Source organism: Gobio gobio (genome assembly GCF_949357685.1).
Source record: "Gobio gobio genome assembly, chromosome: 21".
Lineage (NCBI taxonomy): Eukaryota > Metazoa > Chordata > Actinopteri > Cypriniformes > Gobionidae > Gobio > Gobio gobio.
This window is the reverse complement of record NC_137117.1, coordinates 27,907,500-27,929,820: the sequence shown is the minus strand read 5'-3', so window position 1 is coordinate 27,929,820 and position 22,321 is coordinate 27,907,500. Positions and strand designations below refer to the sequence as shown.

The following is a 22,321-nucleotide window of genomic DNA, read 5'->3' as shown; positions in this document are numbered from 1 at the left end:
TAAAATTATAATCATTGATAAACTAATAGCCTAATAATTCATTCATACTTTGTCTCAAATGTATGTTCAGTTACGATTGCGCTCATCGTCACAATGTCAGTTAAAATCTGTGTTCTCGTCATACAGAAGAAAAGAAAGAAACGCGTGATGTACACTTTCGAAATGAAGAATTAGTGATCCTGTTGAGATCCTCCCTCGATCCCTCCTGTGCCTCGCATGCTCCGACTATTATAACAAATGACTTGGGTTATGGGGGTGCTGTGAATGACAGCATACTAATGAATTGCAACGGTGTAAGCTTTCATTTTGTAACACTACTGCCACCTTTCGGTATTTAGTAAAATTGTCTCGTATCAGCAACACTGTGATTAGTTGTCACACCTTTTATTCCAGTGAATATTTCTCAAGAAATTAAGTTTCTGTCTAGCAAAAAGGCCCTTATTTTAAAAGGCCACCGTTATGTGTAGCCGAGGCCTGTATAAATAGCATCAGAACTATATATATATATATATATATATATATATATATATATATATATATATATATATATATATATATATATATATATATATATATATATATATATATATATATATATATATATATATATATATATATATATATATATATATATATATATATATATATATATATATATATAATCAGGCATAACATTATGACCTGACTTGAAGTGAATAACACTGATAATCTCTTCATCACGGCACCTGTTAGTGGGTGGCCTATAATTAGGCAGCAAGTGAACATTTTGTCCTCAAAGTTGATGTGTTAGAAGCAGGAACAATGGGCAAGCGAGTTTGGCAAGGGCCAAATTGTGATGGCTAGACGACTGGGCCAGAGCATCTCCAAAACTGCAGCTCTTGTGGGGTGTTCCCGGTCTGCAGTGGTAAGTATCTATCAAAAGTGGTTCGAGAAAGGAACAGTGGTAAACCGGAAACAGGGTCAAGGCTCATTGATGTACGTGGGGAGCGAAGACTGGCCCGATCAAACAGACGATCTACTGTAGCTCGAATTGCTCAAGAAGTTGATGCTGGTTCTGATATAAAGGTGTCAGAATACACAATGCACCACAGTTTGTTGCGTATGGGGCTGCATAGCCGCAGACCACAGGTTGCCCATGCTGACCCCTGTCCGCCGCTGAAAGTGGCAACAGTGGGCATGTGAGCATCAGAACTGGATGGCCAGGTGCGTGTGCGTGGCTTAGGACGCATTATGGGGAGAAGGCAAGCTGGCGGAGGCAGTGTGATGCTTTGAGCAATGTTCTACTGGGAAACCTTGGGTCCTGCCATCCATGTGGATGTTACTTTGACACGTACCACCTACCTAAGCATTGTTGCAGACCATGTACACCCTTTCATGGAAACGGTATTCCCAGGTGGCTGTGGCCTCTTTCAGCAGGATAATGTGCCCTGAAACAAAGCAAAAATGGTTCAGGAATGGTTTGAGGAGCACAACGAGTTTGAGGTGTTTACTTGGCCTCCAAATTCCCAATATCTCAATCCATTCGAGCATCTTTGGGATGTGCTGAACAAACATGTCCGATCCATGGAGGCCCCACCTCGCAACGTACAGGACTTAAAGGAACTGCTGCTATCATCTTGATGCCAGATACCACAGCACTCCTTCAGGGGTCTAGTGGAGTCCATGCCTCGACGGGTCAGGGCTGTTTTGGCAGCTAAAGGGGGCCTAACACAATATTATAATGTTATGCCTGATTGGTGTGTATATAGTCATGTAAAAAAGAAAGGACACTGTATAGAATTTTATGATTTTACAGATCAGAACATAATGAAAATCTTTATGGTTGTTTGCAGGTCTTAAAATTAGGTAAAAACAACCTCAAATGAACAACAACAAATTACATATTACATTGGGTCATTAAGACCATTTATTTAACAAAAATAAAGCCAAAATGGAAAAGCCATATGTGGCAAACTAAGTACACCCTATGATTCATTCGCTTGTTGAACCATTTTTAGCAGCAGTAAGTTGAAGGAATTGTTTTCTGTATGACAGTATTAGTCTCATCATTCTGGAGGAATTTTTGGCCCGCTCTTCTTTTCAACGTTGCTTTGGTTCATTAGGGTTTGTGAGCACATGTTTATGCACAGCTCCTGCCGCAACATTTCAGTCGGGTTGAGGTCTGGATTTGACTGGACGTCTGTCCAAAGGACATTGTTTCAAAAGTCTTAAGGTTTGTTCAGATGCAATTTTGCAAACCTAAGCTGTGCTGCTGTGTTCTTTTTAGAGAGAAGAAGTTTTCTCCTGGCAACCATTCCAAACATGCCATACTGTTCCAGTCTTTTTCTAATTGTACTGCCATGAGCTTTAACATTTAATATGTTAACTGAGGCCTGTAGAGTCTGAGGTGTAGTTCTTGCATTTGGGTGTTTTGTGATTTCTCTGAGAATTCCACGGTCTGACCTTGGGGTGAATTTGCTGGGACGTCCACTCCTGGGAAGATGGCCAACTTGAATGTTTTCCACTTGTGAATAATCTTCCTTACTGTAGAATGATGGACTCCAAATTGTTTGGAAATGGCCGTACAACCATCCCAGATTGATGGTAGCAACAATTGCTTCTCTAAGATAATTTCTGATGATCAGTTAATCAACATTTGATTAGCAGCGCTGATACTTAACCTCTTCATTTTTATGGAAGTAGTAAGGGTGTTTGTCACCCATGGCTTTTCCATTTTTGCCTAGTTTTGATCAAATAAATAATGACACAGTGTAATATGCCATGTGTTGTTGTTCATCTGAGGTTGTATTTACCTAATTTTAAGACCTGCCAAGGAACAGACAATTTTTTTTATGATGTCCTGATACATATTATCATATAATTCAATAGGGATTTCTTTCTCGTGACTGAGATTATATATATATATATATATATATATATATATATATATATATATATATATATATATAAATTATTATTATTTTTTATTTTTTTTCTTACAAATAATCAGCTGTAACCACAAGTGAAGCATGACACAATTAAGGGCAAAGCAGATAAATTAGTCATGGGTCTGTCTCCTTGGAAATTGAGCTATAATGTAACCTTTGCATTATTTTCGAGTCATTAGGCAAGAAAACAATACTCCTAGCTGTGCTGTGGCCCAAGAGCAAGTTGTACAACACTTTAAATGTAGGCTAATTATTCACCAGCACCTCATTTAGCCTGTAATGAAAAATCTCTGACTACCACAAAGATAATTAATGAGTAAAAACACATATTGGGGTAAGGAGTTAAAATGGAAATGTGCATTGGTAAAACAAAGCAAAAATAGAAGAAGAAGAAGAAAACAGGCTGCTAAAGTATTTGATCCATATACATGAGATAAAAGACATTTCAGATGAATAGAGTGAATAGTGTTGCCCTGTTAATTGTTTGTTCAAGCAATAACAAGTCTTATTGTTACAAAATATTGAATGCAATGAATAGGCCTCCAGTCAATCTGAAGAACAGCTGAGTCTTGCACACTAACAAAGACAGAGATCCACATGAACAAACAGACAGACAACACACACTCAGACTATTCAGTGTAACTAATTATGTCTCTCCTCACTGCATCCATGGTGAACTCGTTCAATTGATCTCATTTTCACATTCTCCTGAGGAGGAATTACTGCCCGTTGTCTCCAATCGATCACCTCTGCAGAGTCTCTGTGTGAGTTTACTGCTGAAGACAGGAGGCCAGCATGCAGGAGGAAATGAATGCTTGAGTCAAACTCCTCAACCACTGCACTGACAGGCCAACACAAAGAAGGAAGAAACAAACAAAAAGGGGCATTTTGTCACACTAAATGGGGCATGATGTCAGAAAGAAAAAACAATAGAGTCCAAAAAAGAAATCAGCATTTCATAACATGTTATAGATAGTCCAGAGGTCTTCAACCCTGTTTCTGGAGGCCCACTGTCCTGCAGAGTTCAGCTCCAACCCTAATCAAACACACCTGAAGCTGCTAATCAAGCTCTTCAGGTTTGCTTGACAATCAAAAGCAGCGTCTGAATTCGATTACTCTCTTGAGGTTGCTACTTATTTCGAATAAGTAATTACTTCACGACCGCTTTAAAAATTATCTATATAGTAGCCTATAAATGTGTGTATGAATGTAATCTAGACATACTACATTCACCATGTTGTCATTATCATGTGACCTATACCAGCATACGTCGCTTCACTGTCGTTCATAAATCCTCTTTCGTGGCACACTTCAAAGAAGTAGGTCATCCGGGTACTTTTTACCTACTCTTTTAGTAGTGAATTTTTATTAGTGAATTCGGACATACTTCTAGTCACATATTCTCATATTGTTTTTCGCCTACTTTATAGGGAAGTATGCGATTTTGGATGCAGCCACACTGAAGCAGATTCTATAAACTTTGCAGGGCAGTGGGCCTCCAGGAGCAGGGTCAGCTAGGTATAGGTCAGCTATTCAGTGGCTTCTAAACAATTACAAAACAAAAACAAAATAATGAAAAGTCAAAATCAACCACTGTTGTAGTGTCCCATTCAGCATACGTTCACTGGACTAAAATCATGCCATTTGTCACGTATGCAAGTGCCTCCACCTCCTGGTTGTTTATATGAATAACCTATTTGATGATTGCAACGTCTATGAAATTAATGTTTTCTATGATATATACATTTTCTAATATATTAAATAATAATAATACAAATTATTACATTAACTAATGGAAAAGTAGTTTAGATAAATACCACTGTAAAACGTTTGGACACAGGGTGCAAAAAGACCTCGACAGTACACTTTCTAAAAATAAATAAAACAAACCTGACTCTTCTCACCCTGACGTCCTGCTAGAACGCGCGCTTAAACAAATCACATGTTCCAACTCCATCGGACTTTCCAAAAGGTGGGAAATTATTATGTGATTGAAATTTAATTTTAGAAATGTTTTCATCAAAAACTGGCAAACGTTTTTCACAAAGAGAGACTCCGATTTGAAAGGTCAGTTGAATATAGGCCTACACATAAGAGTTTATTAAATGGTGTGTCGTCACAGAAAATGTATAAGTTCAGTTAATTTCCCACACATTCAGCATTTTGTGTGCCCACATCATGTGAGTGTAGAGTAGATATACTGTGCAAAGCTGTTTTCAGTCATTTTCTGGAATACTGTACGACTTATCAGTGTTTGGTCTTGTGTGGGGGAGTACGCTGTGCTTCTGTCAATGTGACTGCTGCCAGCATCTATGCCATGCATCAGTGTTTCTGAAGAGATGCCACCCTAACAGAATGCCACTCTATAAAAACAAACATCCTAATTCTATTTCACAGCTTTTGATTCGTCACATGCTGTGACTGATTAACTTGCCTTGACTCCAAGATCTATTATATTCCAAAACATTATGCTTGGATGGGCCTCATTTTCCACCTACCTACTAAAACATGGACATATAAATTGAAGGTGGATATCATTATAGAATTATTTTTCAAAAGAGATAAAGAGGTTTGCCCATAAAGTTATAAAGATATTCCAAATCATTTAGATGAAATATCAATACTACAATTCAGATGTACAAGATGATGACTGTGGGAGACACTCTGCTAAAGGCTTCTGGAGAAGCACAAACAAACCAAGACCAATGCATTGTGACAGCAGTCAGCTCCCTCAGGACCACCATGACCAAGACAACCGACAACAGCTGCCAAACACCGCCTGGCAGCGGAGATGAGGGGGAGTCAAAGCTGACTGGTACCTCGTGCTATTCCAACAAATTCTCTCTCATCCAAGTCCAAATGTTCTGATGATTTTCATGAAATGTAAGACGATAAAAACACACAGCATCCGAAATCCTGTTAAGAGATGTGCTGTATGGGGGCGGGGGTTGAAACGGAAAAAGATGAATCCAGAGGGGATTAAAGGAACTAAACAATAGGAGAGAGAAAGAGACAGAGTGAGACGTAGAAAGAAAGATTTAAAAAAAAAAGAGGGAGCCGTTTCAGGAATAATCACAACGTGAGAGGGAGAGACATGAGGCGGTGCTCTGAATAGGAAGCAGAGGGAAGGATGGGAAGAGATTAGTGCTGCGCTCTGTGGGCTCATCACTTAATGAAAGGGCACTCTGCAAACAACAAGGGTGCTCAGCCTCGGGAGAACTGGGAAAGGTGCGAGTTTCGTTTTAGGGATATATAAAACTTACTGGAATACGCGTTGGAGTTTCTGGATATTTTCAGATCAGGATAATCGGTTCAAACAACTTCTAATTATGGATTGTGACATCAAAGTAAGAACAGAGGAACCAGATTCTATGTGACTTTTCTGGTAGGCTTTCCTGTGTATGTTGTGCTAAAAGAATACTTTAACCTAATGTAAAACATACATTTTAATTATATATAGTATTTTTTTTTTTTATTCTTAGGGCATTCCTTGCCCTAGATTTTGTCCATCTGCTCTTATATTACAGAGGAAATTAGATGCCCATATGTGAAATACAGGAGGACATGACAAATGTAAAACTAGGATTTAAGAGCAAAGGGCTTCCTGTGTTGAGTGTTTCTCCAACTGTGCCAGCACTGTTCCTGATGTAATCCTTTCAGCGTGCAACTAAAAGAAAATGACCTCTACATCTTACATGGTTTTGATCTCGCTCTTGGTTCGGATCTCAGGCGCTAGTTGTCCTCAGGGCTGCCTGTGCACCTCCGACATACTGAACTGTGGCTCTTTAGGTCTGGATAGATTTCCCAACCAGCTTCCATTCACGTCTTCTGTCTTGGACCTTAGTCATAACAGACTAACATGGCTGGCAGCCGGCAGCTTCTACGGGGTCCCAAGGCTGCACACTTTGCATTTGTCCCATAACCGCATCTCCTTGCTTAGTCCAGGAGCTTTCCATAACATCAGCAGTCTACGATACCTGGACCTCTCTTCCAACAAATTGCAGGTGGTGGGAAAGTATCACTTCCAGAACCTGCCAGCGTTGGAGGTGTTGTTGCTGTACAACAACCGTCTTTCTCGCGTGGAGAGCAACACGCTGATGGGGCTCAGCAGTCTCCGAAAGGTTTACTTCAGCCTCAACCAGATCACAGACTTCCCGTTCTTCTCAGTTCGCAAGCAAAGCCACCCCAACCTGGTTATGCTGGACCTCTCCTCAAACCGTCTGTTTCGTTTGCCCATGGATGACCTTGTGCTGTTGCCTGTTGCAGTACAAAAAGGCCTGTTTCTGCATAATAACAGTCTGGAGTGTGATTGCTCTGTGTACCGCATGTTTTGGCACTGGGAGCAGAAGGGATACGCAAGCGTGAAAGACTACAAGGATGACTACAAGTGTCTGATGTACGGTGAACCTCAAATCTCAATAAATTTTCTGCGCTTTTCTCACCTCTTTGAGAACTGTACAATTGAGAAGATGATATCCCTGATATCCCCAAAGGCTGATAAAGTTGTTTACGAGGGTGAACATGTGAAACTGGACTGCACTGGAACACTGAACGGAGAAGACCTGTCCTACAGCTGGATCATTCCTCATCAAGAGAACATCTCTCAGCTGATCCAGAACGGAACTCTACGTCTCAATCAAGATGGTAGCTTGGATATTCTTGCTGCCCAGTCCATAGATTCAGGGGTCTACCAGTGCACTGCTGTGGATAATACGAGGATGATAAACGAATCACGAGAAGTCAACCTAACTGTGATAGCCCAGCGATCCTCGGAGGAGCCGTTCAACACAGGCTACACCACTCTTTTGGGGTGTGTTGTGACCCTTGTCCTGATATTGATATATCTGTATTTAACCCCATGTCGCTGTGGTTGCTGCAAACCTCCTCCCCCCTCTCCAGCCATCTCAACCTTTGGGGAAGACCGCTGCACTCTGACCTCTATCTTTGCAGCTCCTTCGACTGATCGACTCAAGGGCAAGTCTCACTCCGACAGGCACGTAGTGTTCCTTGAGCCACTCGAGGCAGGGAAAAACAGCCATCCGAAAGCTGCATTTGTTGTTGAACAGCCTGCAATTGAATGGGACACAGAAAACTTTACCATTATTAGAGAAAGAAATTACTCAGAGTAGCACATTTGTGACTTCAAAATCCTACCGGATTGCTTAAGCCTGTTTGAATCATAGGTACAAGCATCACAAATTAATCTGTCATCATTCCCTAATAAATTATTTTGATCCTCAGATTAAGAGGGTGTCTCCTGTCTCACCGTATGAAGTGATCTATTTGTTCATGCTGAATGCTTGGGGCTGCACTACTAGTGAATGTGCTGTAAATCCAAAGCGGTGAATTTTATATTTTAGAGATCCAAAAAGCTCAAAAGTCACTGTGATGAACAAAAGACATTACAGTCGCAATGTTTGGTGGCCAGCATTGCAGTTATTTGCACAGAACAAAAACTATCTGAGCTTTGATTTTGTCAGTTACACATCTATCAGCTGGGAATATCTTCATGTATAGTTTCTCAGAAAGGTAAAGTCCCTTTGAAGGTAGTCAAAAACATCTAGGTGCTGTAGATATTATACTATAAGCAGACAGTGATTTAAAGAGAGGACATTTCAGTAATCTAAATCCTCAACAGAAGGCCATCTAGATCTATTTAAGACTACGGTTTAATCTCTGCAGTTGTGTCATTACCATTAGATATATCTAATCCTTCATGTCAAGAAAACATGAACGTTTTGGTGCGGAACCATGACGGAATGCGAAAATAAATGTTCTGCTTGCTCGCACCTAGCAGTTGTGAAAAGCAAATAACAAGATAAATGAAGAAGCAGCAGCGAAATCAATGTAGTGATGTCTGTTTATGTGTAATATTCATTTCTGCACTTTGCATTAAGCAAATTGCTCTTTCATTACAGAGATGTGCTGTGGGAGAGGATTAACGCCCCTGCCAGAATTTTCCCTCCCACACCATGCACAGTATGCAAACTAAAAGCAAAATATGAAAATGAAAAAGCACCAAGGTACAGAGTTAATCCATGCAGCCCATTTCCAGATGTGATCAGATTTATCTGTGGCAACCCACTTCCACATACGTAATACGACGACACATGTCCCCTGGTTGTTTGTCCACTGTTGTGCAGTTCACAAAGCCCTGCCAAATGCAATGCTACCAGATGTTTAAATAAAAAACATCTCTTTATGTCTGCAACATGTACATCCTATAATGCCAAAACATTAATTAGACTTACCAAACGGATCTGATCTTGTCATCAAACTCATCTCATTTTATGTTGTTAACATCAAGTCTCCCTGTCTATTGAACAGAGGAACAACGGAAAAACCGTTTGTAACAGCAACTTTTCTTTATATAACAGTGACTGCCCCATTACAGCCATGTGTTTGTACTAGTGTTGTTTTGAGAGATGACTATATTAAATGAGAGATGAGATGACCAGGGGTCAGATTTTAGCAGATTACTCTTTGGGGCAAAACTAGGTACAATTTTTCAGCCTTCTCTTAATCCTTTAAGCTTTCTTTTTTTTCCATTCTGCTGCTGGTATGATTTGGTCTAATCTTTCTTTCTAACCTATACTGAACTCAGGTGGTGATAAATGTAACCAAACGACAGATCTCTCATACCTCTCAGCCACACCTGACATCCACTTGGGTTGAAATGTAGAAATAGCAAAAATCTTGCACATTGTTTTTAGAGAGTCAGCTGTTTATCTGGTAAATAGTAACATTTGTGAAATGCCCTGAGGTATTTTCAACAGAATTTCAGTTAATTATATTCATGTTTGTCATGTACAATGGGCAAATTCAGAGTCAGTTTTGAAATCAAGATGCATAATCTGCTTTATATATTTAAACACATTAATTCATTGATTTTTGACAAGAAACAAACCATTTAGAAAACTGCATCAGACCGGCAGAATCAATTAAGAAATTATGCCCTCTTCTGGCCAGCTGTAAAACCATTAGGTCGAATGTTGCCGATGCACACATATGAAACAGCTTTGGCATTGATTATCCTCATTGGAAAAGAAAATCTGGAACCATTTTTTATATAACATCATAAATAACTATGTACATGTACAATGATTTCAACCATTCCCAACTGTGAGTTAATACTGAACACAATATCACAATGTTTGATACAACCTTGTTTTAATAGAACATCTGTACAACCAAGAATGTAAAAAAAAACAAAAAACAGCTAAAATGAAGAACGACTCACTTTCTCTCTTTAAAAAAATATTGTTTGCATTTTGCTCCTTGTTCACAAACCATTTTTTGAAAATCCGAACGAAAAGTATTGACAAAAATGAAACATTGAAAGGCAATTACATTTCTTGGCAATATAAATATAGTGGTATGAACAAGGTTTCTCAAACATCTTGTTTAGGAAGAGCATTACTGAAAACAGTGAAAATCTGGCCACCGTCTGAGTCACCAATCTCATTTATACAAAACCAGATTTCTTAATTTTTTTCCTTTTTTATTTCAGATGATATTTTGATGTGCTCTTAAATGGTAAATATGTACATTCCTAATGCCAGTAGTCTATGAGGGAGCTTGGCATCCCTATGGCATTTAGTTGTAGGTGTAGTCCGAATAGTAGTCTGATCGACCACCCCCTCCCCTCCCAGGGGGATAGCCCCAGTTACAGGACGGGCCCCCTCTGATGTGACCCCGGCCAGGTCTAGATCTCATGGGATGCGGTGGTACTCCTCGACCCCTGAAGCCACCACGCATCATATCAGGGGGTCCCCCCCTAGGATTGTACATGCTATTGTTGTGTCCGCCTCGGCACAAGGCTCCCAGTGTGGCTCCAGGGATGGGTAAGAGTCCTCTGTTTGAAGTGCCACCCCTGGTGGGAGGGGCTTGACTGCCGCCCAGACTCTCAGAGGAAGAGTTCACTGGAGTTCTGCTGCCTTGGCCACATGAAGTCGAACCTCCCAGTGTACTTCCTTTATCTCTACCGCCCTCCTGCTGGCCCACTTTAGAGGTGGCTGAAGCAGGGACATCTTCCTCTTGTCCACGAGAGGTTCCACTCTCAGAATCTCCCATCCACGATCCATCTGCAGGTTTAGCAGCCTCAGTTTGGGCGGAAGGTAGAGCGCTGTATCCTGCCCCACTCTGTCCAGCCGTGTATCCTTGCTGGGCTCCCGGTGTAGGAACCCAGCTGTAAAGTGGTGGAACAGGGGGAATTGGCGTGAGGGCTGGAAAAAGCGTAGCATCTGGGTAGGAGGGAAAAGTTGTGTGACGAGAGGACGAGGAAGCAGTCTCTACACCCATTTTAGCAGTTTGAGAGCCTCCCTGCTGATTAGCAGTGTTTGCAGTTGCTGCCCCAGGCAGTCCCACACTGTCAGGAACGGGACCAGGTGGCTGAAGAGAGGAGGCTGACTCTGGAGTAGGAGGCACCTCCACCGAGCTAATCGGCAGCTGCGGGAGGGAAAGGGGAAGGGCAATGGGTAAAGTAGAGGTGTTTGTTAGAGGTTGAGTCCCAGGAGGAGCGGCAGTTTGACTGTACTCTGATCCCCTGGAGGCCACGCTGACAGGAGATGAATATGCCGAGGACATGTGGTATGCAGGAGAACCAGAGTAAGGGCTCCACTGTGCTGAGCTGGGACACAGGTAGCTCTGGTGGGGGTTCACGCCGAAACTGGCCAGGGTGTCCTCTCCTTCAGGCCTAGGTGTACTATCCTGAGTGGCAGCTTTATATTGAGCAATGGCAGACTTCAAAGCTGCATAATCAGTCAAGTAAGAGCCCTGGGTAGGGTAGGTGGTAGGGTTTGGATGCACAAGTGGATCGACAATGGGGTCCAAAGAGGGTTGGTCAGGAAGGGGAGGACGAAATCCATCAGTCTGAGGCGGAGGGGGTTGAGGTGCCTGCGGTTCCGACAGGTCATTTTCAGTCTGAATGGGAGTCTCGGTGATAACCAACATGTCATCTTCAGAGTCAATAGACATGTCCTCCTCATCTCGAACTGCATCAGGCTCCACTGAACAGTCAAAGAGAAGATACGGTGTCAACATTGAAATCTACAATTTCTTTGTGAATTTTGTAGTAAAGTAGTAAAGGACTGTGTAGTCTTTACCTGGATCAGGTAGTGCAGCCAATGCTACTTCTTCTGGGACACTGATCAAACTCTGGAAGTTGTTCATGATGTCGTTCATACCTGCAATGATGACTCCACTGCCGGAGAACTGTGAGAACCTGTCGTCATGCTTTTCTGAATGTGAACAGAGCACCGATTGATTAAGAAACATTACAGATGACCCCACATAACCCCATCATAAATACCAGCCTAACTAGACCTGTTGCGCATACCTGTGAGGAAGATGAGGTGCCGTAGCTGTGTGTGTTGAGCTTGCAGCTTTACCAAACAGTCCAAATCAGGAGCCTGCCTAGATGGAGTATCACACTCGTGATAAGGCAGAAACTCCACCAGGTGTTTCTTCTGGTAAGTCGTCAGCAGGTTCAAAAGATTCAGGGCCCTTGTGTTTAACCTGTGAAAGGAAAGATGTGTGAGATATTGGAGACTAGGAGTCTGTCAGGAATGGTGAATTAGACTAATCATTCTGTCTCTAACCTGCTGAGCTCTTTAAGCTTCTTCTGAGTCTTACAGTGCACCTTCCACTTCCAAGGTGAGCCCTGTTCCTCCAGGAACTTAAGAAATGCCTTTAGCTTCTCTGTAAACACAAATGTCAGTTATTGAAGTCTTGACGTAATGAAAGTAGAAACAGATTTTTTTTCTTCCATATTGTGACATATCAGTGGAATGAATTATCAAAATGTATTTGATAGAGGCCGTTCTGAATGTGAGCTTGCAATCATTTGGAATAAAGGGGCAGACTAATGATTGGAGAAGTACGTCACCAGAGAAATCTGTCATTTCAACGGGAAGATCGGGTTATGTTTTGAATAAAAAGTATGGAGGTTAAATGCTGACTTTAAATGAAAAGATACACCAATTTTTGCATTCACAATTTAAGATATGAAGCGCGCACAGTACATTTTTGGACAAATTGTTTCAACATGGAGGATTTTGTAAGCCCGTCTACATTCAGCTCTTACCTAGTGTTATATTGTCAGGGTTAAGAATGAGCTCATCCGACACAATAAGACCTCCAGACACGAAGAGCTCATTGTAAGTGCGATTCTTCACATCATCCAGACTGTCCACTCCAGCAAAGTAAACCGTAGGCAATTTCTTTAGAGACACCAACGCTGGGATCTAAATGTGTTATAGAGGGAACCAGGTCTCAAAATAGATACTTTATGCAACAAATTAACTAAGAAACAGAAGTTTACAATGGCGAGTTATTAGTTACCTTATGTACATGAGCTGCGATATCCTCATTCTGAATAATGATCATAAACTTTTGCTGACTTTTAATCTCTAGGTAATTCTGAGGGTTGCAATCGATGTTTCCAAGACTTCTTAAATACCCCTGTAAAATCAAACAAAGGAGGTTAAAGATTTTTAAAAGGTTGTTCAAAATATTAAACCACACTGAATATTCTGACATTTTATACTTTCAGACCTTGATCTCAGTGCAGAGTTCACTCTCCTCATCTCCTCTCTGAATGTAAAACTTTACTGCATTCTTCTGCATAATCTCCATCAGTGTGCACAACACATCTGGCTTGAGTTGCCCGATAACGCTGCCCCCCACAGCGCTTGAGGTTCCTGCAAGAGTAGGCTCTGAGGGCATCTCTGGGACTGAAGTGATTCGAGGATGACTGGCACTTCCTGCTGATGGAGAACACATAGGACTTCCCACAACATCTGAACCCTTGGGGTCAACTGATTTTTCTGCTGAAAACAGGTGGACCTCTTTGACGGTGCCAAGGCGATGCTTGACTGAAGAAGAAGGTTTAAGGGTAGCGTGTGGCTTGGTCGACAAAGCCTTAGCCTTAGGCACTGGAGATGATGTTTTAGTGCGAGGATGAGCAGAAGGTGAGGGCAGCGTGGGTTGGGCAGGAGCTGGCATGACAGAAGGGGGTGGAGCAGGTGGCAAGTGGGCGGGCACTGGGGCAACAGCAGGTGGTGACACAACAGCCACGGGTTCTAAAGACGCACTGGGAGAACGGATCATACGGTCCATCTTTTCACAGAGACTGTTAACGTAGCCCTGCACAGGCAGCGAGGAGACATATTTGGATACAAAAGGTGAGAATGAGCTCGACCGTTTGGCCTGATCTTCACGTCGCGGCAACGGAGTTGATGGGGTGTAGGCTAAATGTTGGTCCTCCATCATTTTCTGGATCCCTGTGCAGAGGTTCTGGAACTCGCTGTCAAGGATAGTGTCTACTACTTTGCCCGTAGTGTGTACTTGCTTCTCCCCTCCAGCAACAAAAGGTTCACAAACACCCTCTAAAGCTAAAAACAGAACGTATTTATTAGTTTTTTCCATTCATTATTTTACTTTAATAAATTCAATTTATGAATAAAAATTGTTTTGCACTATACAAGATTTGACTTTTTAAATCTTGGCATTTTTAAATCAATAACTGTTATACGAATGTAATATAGTAACTATAATGACTAAAACAGAAGAAGCACCAAAACAGCATATCAAAATGATTTCAGAAGGATCATGTGACACTGAAGACTAAAGTAATGGCTCCGGAATATTCAGCTTTGCCATCCTATGAATATATTTTATTATATAATTAACAAGAAGTTATTTTAAAATTGTAATATTTCACAATAAAAAAAATGTTTTACAATATTTTTTAAGGAAAAAACTAAACGTAACTGAAGACTTCTTTCAAAAATGTTTTTTTTTTTTTTAAATATAACCCCAAACTTTTGAACAGTAGAGTATATTAAGAACAAGTCTGTCGCAAACATGCAGTTGAGGACGAACCTGTGGCGGACGCTGTCCAGAGATGGTGGCTCTGATGTGAGGCTTCTGCTGGACGGGAGGGCTGTTGCTCCAGCCTGGGAGAGGGACTGTACACATCCACACTGCTCCTGCTGCAGGCTATCTGCTCCTACACACGCATATTAAAGGTTAATTAAAACAGAAATTGAGCGTGGCTTTAGATATCATAAGGAACAGTCCACACCTCCAAATAATCCAGGTTAACCTGCTCCTCATCAGCACGCCTGCCACGCAGGTCAAGATCACAGTGGGCGGCTGAGTCAGTGGGCTCGTATCCCTCTACTTCTTTGGGGAGCATGGCAGGCTGGCTGCTGGCAGTGTCAGAGTTCTGGGCCATCCTGTTGAGCGTGCTGAGAAAGAGTTTGAGCAAAGCATGCGTGTCTCGGAGGGTGGCACTCTGAGTTACTTGCTCCCGCAGGTCCGTGTCACACAGCCCCATGCTGTCCATCACCACTAGGAGAAAGAGAAACCAGCTGTCAACAAGGAGCTCATGTCTCTAAGGAACTGCAGTCATACTCTATTGAGCTGGAGCAAAATTTTATTTTTCATTTTTTATTTTGAGATGACAAAACCCAGACATGCTCCTGACAGGTTTCATGGGATTCACCTTTTAGTGCTGGTGTAATTGGAAACAAAAACATGAAAGAAATGCACACATACAGAAAAAACACACTTCATGAAGCAACTGTCATAAAGTAACTAAAATTTGTTGCAGGCAAATTCTCGCAAATATTATCACTTTTAATAAGGTCCTCAGCAGTTACTCTTAGGGTTGGGCGGATGCATCAGCCTCAATCTTCTCTCTCGGCGTCTCTGGACCTCTTTCGTGCAAGTAGATAGAGCACCTTGTCTCTAATTAGGCTCACTGCACTTCTTTCAGACATGTGACGCTTCACATGACCCGTTGAATACCCCCTTTACTTAAATAACAGCACTAAATAAGACAAATGTGTTTTTTTAAAGAGCATTTTCATATGGATTTCTAGAAACAGAGTTTTTCTAAAGCCGCATTATCCTTTTTCCTTCATAATCATTTGAGATTTTATATATAAAGCCTTCACTTTAACACATTACAAAAAAATAAATGTTAGAAATGTAATCTTGCATAATCGTTATTAAAAAGAAAAAAAGAACCCTGTAAAGTGAAGGGGCAGGATTCACCATCCCTCTTCTTGTATTTTATAAATGAAATGGAAATCATAGTTTTCATGTTTTGTTTCTGACAAAAACTCAGCCTTGAAGGTAAAAGATATTGCCTATGTTTTATCTAATTGTTCCTGCAGGGGATGTTTATTATTTTTTAGAGACATGTGACCTTGCCAAAGGAATAGTATCCAGGAGAGTTCAACAGCAGCCAAGATGAGTCCTTCCGGAATTCATGTGACCCTTGCAAAACTTTCTTACTTATATTGGATAAAGCGTGTCAAAGATATAATGACCTCATTTGCGTAAAGAACAGAATGCTATGTTTGGATGCTGCTAGAATGATCTGTACTGTTAACATATCAGAACCTGTAGGAATGACGTCCACTGATTAACTGTAAGTACTACTGTTTCTGTATCCTAAGTTAGTTTGAGGCTGGATCCTCATACTCATTTTCTACAGCCTTTGGAAGTGTGGAGAACTTTGTCTTCAGTAAACTCACAGTCAACTGATTGAACTTCAACTTTGACTCCTGTTCTTCATTGAGCATTTTGGTCTTTTTATGTGGTCTAACTGCAGTTCCCCTACAATGGTATCCAACCTCCATGCTGTTCCCTCCTCTACATTATTTCAGCAGAGACTTACCTCTCCCCGGCTCTCCATTCAGTAGACCTGTCCTAAGGTACTTGCTCACACCTCCAGGACCTTCCCTCTCCAGCCTCCTCTTCAGGCCAGCGGCGTCCCACTCCTCCTCTCTTTCTGGCCCACTCCCCTCCTCCTTGCTCAAAGTCCGTTTATGTAACTGAATCAACTTTAACAATTTCTCCATCTTGTCTTTGTCATACTCACTCTGTGGCCTCTGAGCACCACCGTTAGACTGAGAAACCCCAACTGTACTGCTGCTTGACGCCTGTCTATCCGACCCTCCCCAGTCTGAGACAGGACTGTACTCTTCTGCACCTGCTGGGGGAGATGCTGCCTCCTGTCTGCTTTCCATAAGACCCTGCTGCAGCGCCTCCACAGGCAGCTGGAACTGTCCCGGACCACATATGTAAGAGTTCAGTGCCAAATCCATATTCTTAGGACGAGGCGGCGGGTGTTGGTTGGTCCGATCATCCAGACTGTGCCGGTACTCTACGATGTGAAAGGGCCGGATAGCACCTTGCTCCTTCTGGTTGAGGTAGTCCAGCGCCTGACGTTTCAGTCCCACCGCGAGCTCTTTGGGTGGATTGGCACGCAGCTTGTAGAGACCATGATGCAGGGCGGGTACACAATTATCTAGTTGCTGGCAGATTGGGTCTTTAGGCTCTAGTGGAGGATCCTCATCTACTCCAGAGTTCTTCAAAACTTCACAATAAAAGAACAAAAGCCATTAGAAGGACTGCAAGGTGATGCATACACACTTAAAATGCAAACAAACCTCAAGAAACTACCAAAAAAAGAGAGACACTTACTCAGTTTAGAGATCATTCTTTGCTCTTGAAAAACAAAAAGCGCCTGCAAAACCCTGTCATTTCTTCCTCGTCGCTCTTTAAAGAAACAAGAAAAAATATCCTCCATTATTTCATGCCAGTGTCAATGCAGTGTACAAGGTTAAAGGCTATGCATATACCTACCAGTGGTAGCGAACAACTGAGAGGATGAAAGGAGGAAGAGAAATCCTTTGTCTATCAATGGCTTCACCAAAACCTAGAGTGAAGAGATATAGTATAAAATGACTATAATAAAACATCAGCAGTTTGACACAGATTCTATCAACAGACTGATGAAACCGTGTAGAGGGGAGAGGGTGGGCGGTAATGGTTAGAGTAAAGCTGCGGACATTAATTCAATCAAAGTGTAAAGTGGGCTGTGAATGAGCTCACCATTCTTTCTCTCTCAAGCCGGTGCAGAAGTCCCGAGAGACTGTTTTCCTGTTTATTCTTCCCCATGACCTCATACAGGCTGCAGTACATCCCACACTTCAACACTGCAAAATACCACAAGACATTATCATGTCAATACTGACATATTAAATGTTTTCCCATGTATTGGGCTGAAAAGCATCACTGGTACTCATCCTACCCTCTCGTGATCCACTGTACGCCTCCCACGTTAGCAGAACAGGCGGGATCTTTCTCTTCACTTGATCAAGATGCATAGCCATATTGACGTCAAGCTTGTCTGGTCTGAAGAAGAAGGAAAAAAACAGCAATTTAAAACCAATGCACAAAACATCAGTTCAATATAATTGGTCAAAAGAAAGAAGACTCACAGTTTAAGTGGAAGGTGAGCGAGACTTGAAGACCGGATGTACACCTGATAGACCTCCTCTCCTTTATTCACCAGCGAACCACTCCAAACTGTATATCTTCGTCGAACTAAAGCATCAAATTAAGTAATAACAATACAGCAAGTTAGATAATATGCCTCATCATCTAATCATTGTATTAGGCTGCTATAAAGAGAAATACAAATCATACCTCTTTGCCCTTCATATAACATGCTGTTTAATCTGCTAAAAGAGATAATAAATTGTTAAAAATAAATCAAAACAGAGTGTAATAAACTTTCTACACACATCACCAGTTATTCCATTCATACCTGTGTGTGGCTGTGGCCGACTCTTTGCCTTTGTATTGAAAAGACACAATCGCATATGGCAACACATGTCTAGGCCTTGACCGTAGCTCCTCAAATGCAAATTCATAGTAGTATTGCTGGAATAAAACAGAAGGAAATGAGATGCATAACAGGTCATCTATCTGAACAGCCATTACAAAACAAAAGACCATATTGAAAAACTCACTCACCTGAGTGTGCTCAAAGGCCCTATACGACAATAATGAGGTCACTTTGCTGGCATTTTTGTACACATGGCTGTCATATTTAAGGGCCGGCTCAAGATTATTTTTCGGCATGTTCTCAAATATTGTCTTCACTTTACCCTGCAGAAAAAGACAAAAGGTCACAGTTGTTTTTGAAACCACAGTGAAGTTTGTCGTTTTTATTTTTGAAAGAGACTGTCACATTTGATGCTTGGCATGTGTAAATGTTGGACCCCGTCAATGACTTACCTTCATGACTTTAAATATTATTATGTCTCCAGCAGCACCCACTTCAAATGGATTCATTTGTAACAAATCTGAGTATTTTGAGAGGTAAACCCCTAAAAATAGAAAAAAGTTGGAGTTAATCAAGGATAGGAGAGTTACTTGGGGAGACATTCCTGTGACCCATAAAAAGCCCTGGGGTAATCCCAAGAAATTTGTTAGCAATGCATGTGGAATGCAGAGTCTATGTTTGCTCAAATTAAATATTTACAGAAACTATTTCATTTCACCAGTTAAGGCGAACCTATTCGCATTTACAAGACTTACAAAATTGGGTTTGTGAATGTCTCTAAACACACAGCAGCTGTTTCACTAAACCATACAAAGATCATGTCTCAGAAATTTGCCTCAAATCCCTGACAAGAAAGAAAATGAACATAATGTTACTTCTAAAACCTCAAACACGCTCTGAAAATAGAAAGAGGTAATAGGGGTGACCAATATATAGAACAGATGTTACTTAAAACCAAAAATGAGCGTCTGTAGCAAGTTTGGTTTATTAACATTTATTTGACCCAGTGATAACAAGAAAGTATGAAGCAGTGGTCTTTTTGGCCCCGACCAATTCAACTACCCCAAACCACAAGATCAAGTGACCACAGAAATACAAAATCCTCCCAGGACTCCTGTCGCAAGCAAAGGATTACATCTAAACAGACTCACTGGAAGCACAACACTCACCTTTGAGAGGGTTTCCCAGATTGTTGACCCGCGAATGTCCCACAGTAAGACCCTTTTCGCAGATCAATTGAGCCTGGTAAAGAAAATCAGATATTCCTTTGGTTGGTCATACTTTTAACCAAGACTTATCGCTAAATGATGCTCTTTAAAACCCTTTCAAAGTAATATTTCTCACATTTACATGTTATGCCATATATCCTCAAAAGTTCTAAGTACTGCCAATATTATAATTATTGTAGTAATTATGTTGTAAATGCATTATAAACACTTTACAATTTAGTAACTTAACAGGAACGACAAAACGAGAATATTACGAGTACGAGAGTAATACGAGTTCTGTTTAGGATATGTAGTAGTACAAAATTCTGAGGTCAAGCTCAGACTGCACAAAAGTCTTAGTGTTAATATTACGATTAAAACAACACTCACAGACATCATGCCACGTTAAACAAAACTAACACAACCTCACCTTATTCCTCTCAGGTAGCAGAAAAGCATAGGATTCTGCGAGTTCTGCCTCTGTCCTACTATTCTGCTTAAGTTCCCTTTTCTTCTCGATGAACTGTGAAGACAAAAAAAAGTCTAATTATTCCATATCAGTATTTGATTCACTGAAAACTGCCCCCAAGTGGCCTGACCAGTATTTCAATCATCTAGTCTTTTACTATTGCAAGCAGCGCTCACCTCTTTCTCCAAGAGTTCATTGTGAACGAGAGAAGCTTTGGTGTAGGTGAAAGTCCCACGGGAGGTGGCGTCCAGGTAGAACGAGGACAGAAGCTTCACAACTTCCTCAAACTCTCTGGAATCTGGAGACAAATGCTGAAGGAGACCTGGAGGACAGCACACATTAAAGACATTAGATCAGAACATCAATACATTCAATAAAATAAACTGGCAAGTAAAATATAGAAGCTGTATAGTGTCTTTTGATTATTTTTTTCTCAACAGGAGTGCATAATAAAGAGTTGCGCATCACCTGACAAGACAATGTGATGCATCTTGCAGTTCAATGCAAAACAAGATAGATCAAAACTAGTGAAATTGGGTTTTAATAGGCGACGGTTAAAGTATGTTGATACTAAATAGCGCTGCCAGACAAGACACAATAATAATAAAAAAATAAAAAAGCATAATCAATAAGTAAAATATCGAATATTTTGTTGCTTTCGTTAATCGATGCCCATAACCTCATAATGGCCAAACGAAACAGCTTGGTCGATTCACTTATCAAAACATTTACGAAGCGACATTAACCGGGGTTAAAATGTATTTAAAATGGCTAATCTTCTTTAGAATAATTATTTAGACAGTTTTTGCCGTATAAAACAGAAGATAAAGCGCCTACAAAAAAAAACCTTGCACTATACCAACAAGTTTCGCTTGTTTTTCTGTTGGCAAGATATCATATCTTTAATTGTTTCGCGCTATAAGGAAATAGTACGGAATGAATGAGGTGTCCAAATAAGGCTGGTTGTTCAGGACTGACAGGTGTTTCAAACGGCGTGCAGAAATGCAGTGGTCAACGGAATCACACTGGTGCCATTGATGAGGAGGGGAAGAAGTGTGTCATGTGGTGCGGCAGTACTGTACGGTGTAGGAGGAGGAGTGTGCTCAGTGGAGCCCAATAGCAAAGCAATGACACCGGCCTCGTTGAGGTTTACAACCGTGAGACGAAAATGCACGTCTTTGATATTTGCGTTGAATGCCTCGAAGGAATCGAAACCTCACGTGCTGCTGCGCGAGTTGCATTAGAGCGCCTTAACGTTACGTACCTGCAGCTCCGAGCAATGCACTCGCACAAAATCAATTTAGTAACTAGTGCAAACCTTTCAGGCCGATCACGTGGTTCGTTATATAGATCCCCCGTTTATATATCAATACAGGTCTATTAATTTCACCCCAAGCGCCAAAGAGCGCGCTTTTAGCGAACTTGAAAGCTGCGAAACAGAAACAGTGCATTTCGGGAATGGCAGTAGTAGTGGTAGTAATGGGGCACACAACCTTTCCGCTCCTTGATTTTCCTCGGAATCTGAAAATTCCTTCTTGGCAGCTCCTCGGTCGACCTCGGTAGTGTCGAAGGCGAACCGCCGCAATTTTTCAGGTCCGAAAGCCCTGCCCTCCGCCGCTCAGAAGCATCTTGTTCAGACATTTGCTCGTCTTCACATTCAGCTTGATCGCCATTTTGCTTGGATGTGGCCGTGCTAGAGGCTGACAACAATTGTTTCTTGCTGTCGCCATCCTCCAGTGTTAGGCCGCCGGCCTTGCTGCTCTCCTTGTCGATTTTTCTCTCCTGGCTGAAATTGCAAGCCATTTTTCGGACCTGCGGTCACCTAATCAGCTGGCGATGAAGTTGGTTTCAATGCCGCTTCTCGGAGTAATTCCCCTTCTCAACCAGCCTCCGCCATTATGCCTGTGACGTATACCTTCCCCACCACTGCAAAACTCTGGCGTCACTCTGTTTACATTCACGTAGCCTGACGCCCCCCAGTGGCGCTACTGTGAACTGCGCAGCGTCTGGACGTCTCTGGCGCACGGGGAGCAGCTTCACAGATGGCCAGAACGTTTACACGAGGAGC

General features: G+C 41.6%; 2 protein-coding genes across 5 annotated transcripts; one reads left to right on the top strand and one right to left on the bottom strand.

Annotated features, from left to right (window-relative positions):
- The first annotated feature begins 6,001 nt into the window (after positions 1-6,001).
- LOC307117569 (amphoterin-induced protein 3) lies at positions 6,002-10,119 on the top strand. The gene is made up of 2 exons (XM_079802494.1): positions 6,002-6,312; positions 6,410-10,119. Exon 2 carries the CDS (start codon positions 6,605-6,607, stop codon positions 8,054-8,056), a length of 1,452 nt encoding a protein of 483 aa, XP_079658620.1. The 5' UTR covers positions 6,002-6,312; positions 6,410-6,604; the 3' UTR covers positions 8,057-10,119.
- tasorb (transcription activation suppressor b) lies at positions 9,479-22,183 on the bottom strand. 4 transcript variants are annotated; one of them, XM_079802489.1, is made up of 23 exons: positions 21,747-22,183; positions 20,430-20,575; positions 20,215-20,307; positions 19,746-19,818; positions 19,029-19,120; positions 18,765-18,899; positions 18,556-18,671; positions 18,435-18,469; positions 18,227-18,332; positions 18,037-18,140; positions 17,838-17,941; positions 17,589-17,661; positions 17,427-17,501; positions 16,618-17,319; positions 15,013-15,281; positions 14,811-14,937; positions 13,482-14,320; positions 13,269-13,388; positions 13,012-13,171; positions 12,527-12,626; positions 12,265-12,443; positions 12,032-12,166; positions 9,479-11,935 (listed from the first exon to the last, which is right to left on the bottom strand). In XM_079802489.1, the coding sequence occupies exons 1-23, from the start codon at positions 22,054-22,056 to the stop codon at positions 10,524-10,526; spliced, it is 5,505 nt and encodes a 1,834-aa protein (XP_079658615.1). In that variant the 5' UTR covers positions 22,057-22,183; the 3' UTR covers positions 9,479-10,523. The 4 variants fall into 4 exon arrangements, with proteins under 4 accessions (XP_079658615.1, XP_079658617.1, XP_079658616.1 ...); XM_079802491.1 differs by having other exon boundaries at positions 16,822-17,319; XM_079802490.1 differs by having other exon boundaries at positions 18,435-18,466.
- Positions 22,184-22,321: the final 138 nt, after the last annotated feature.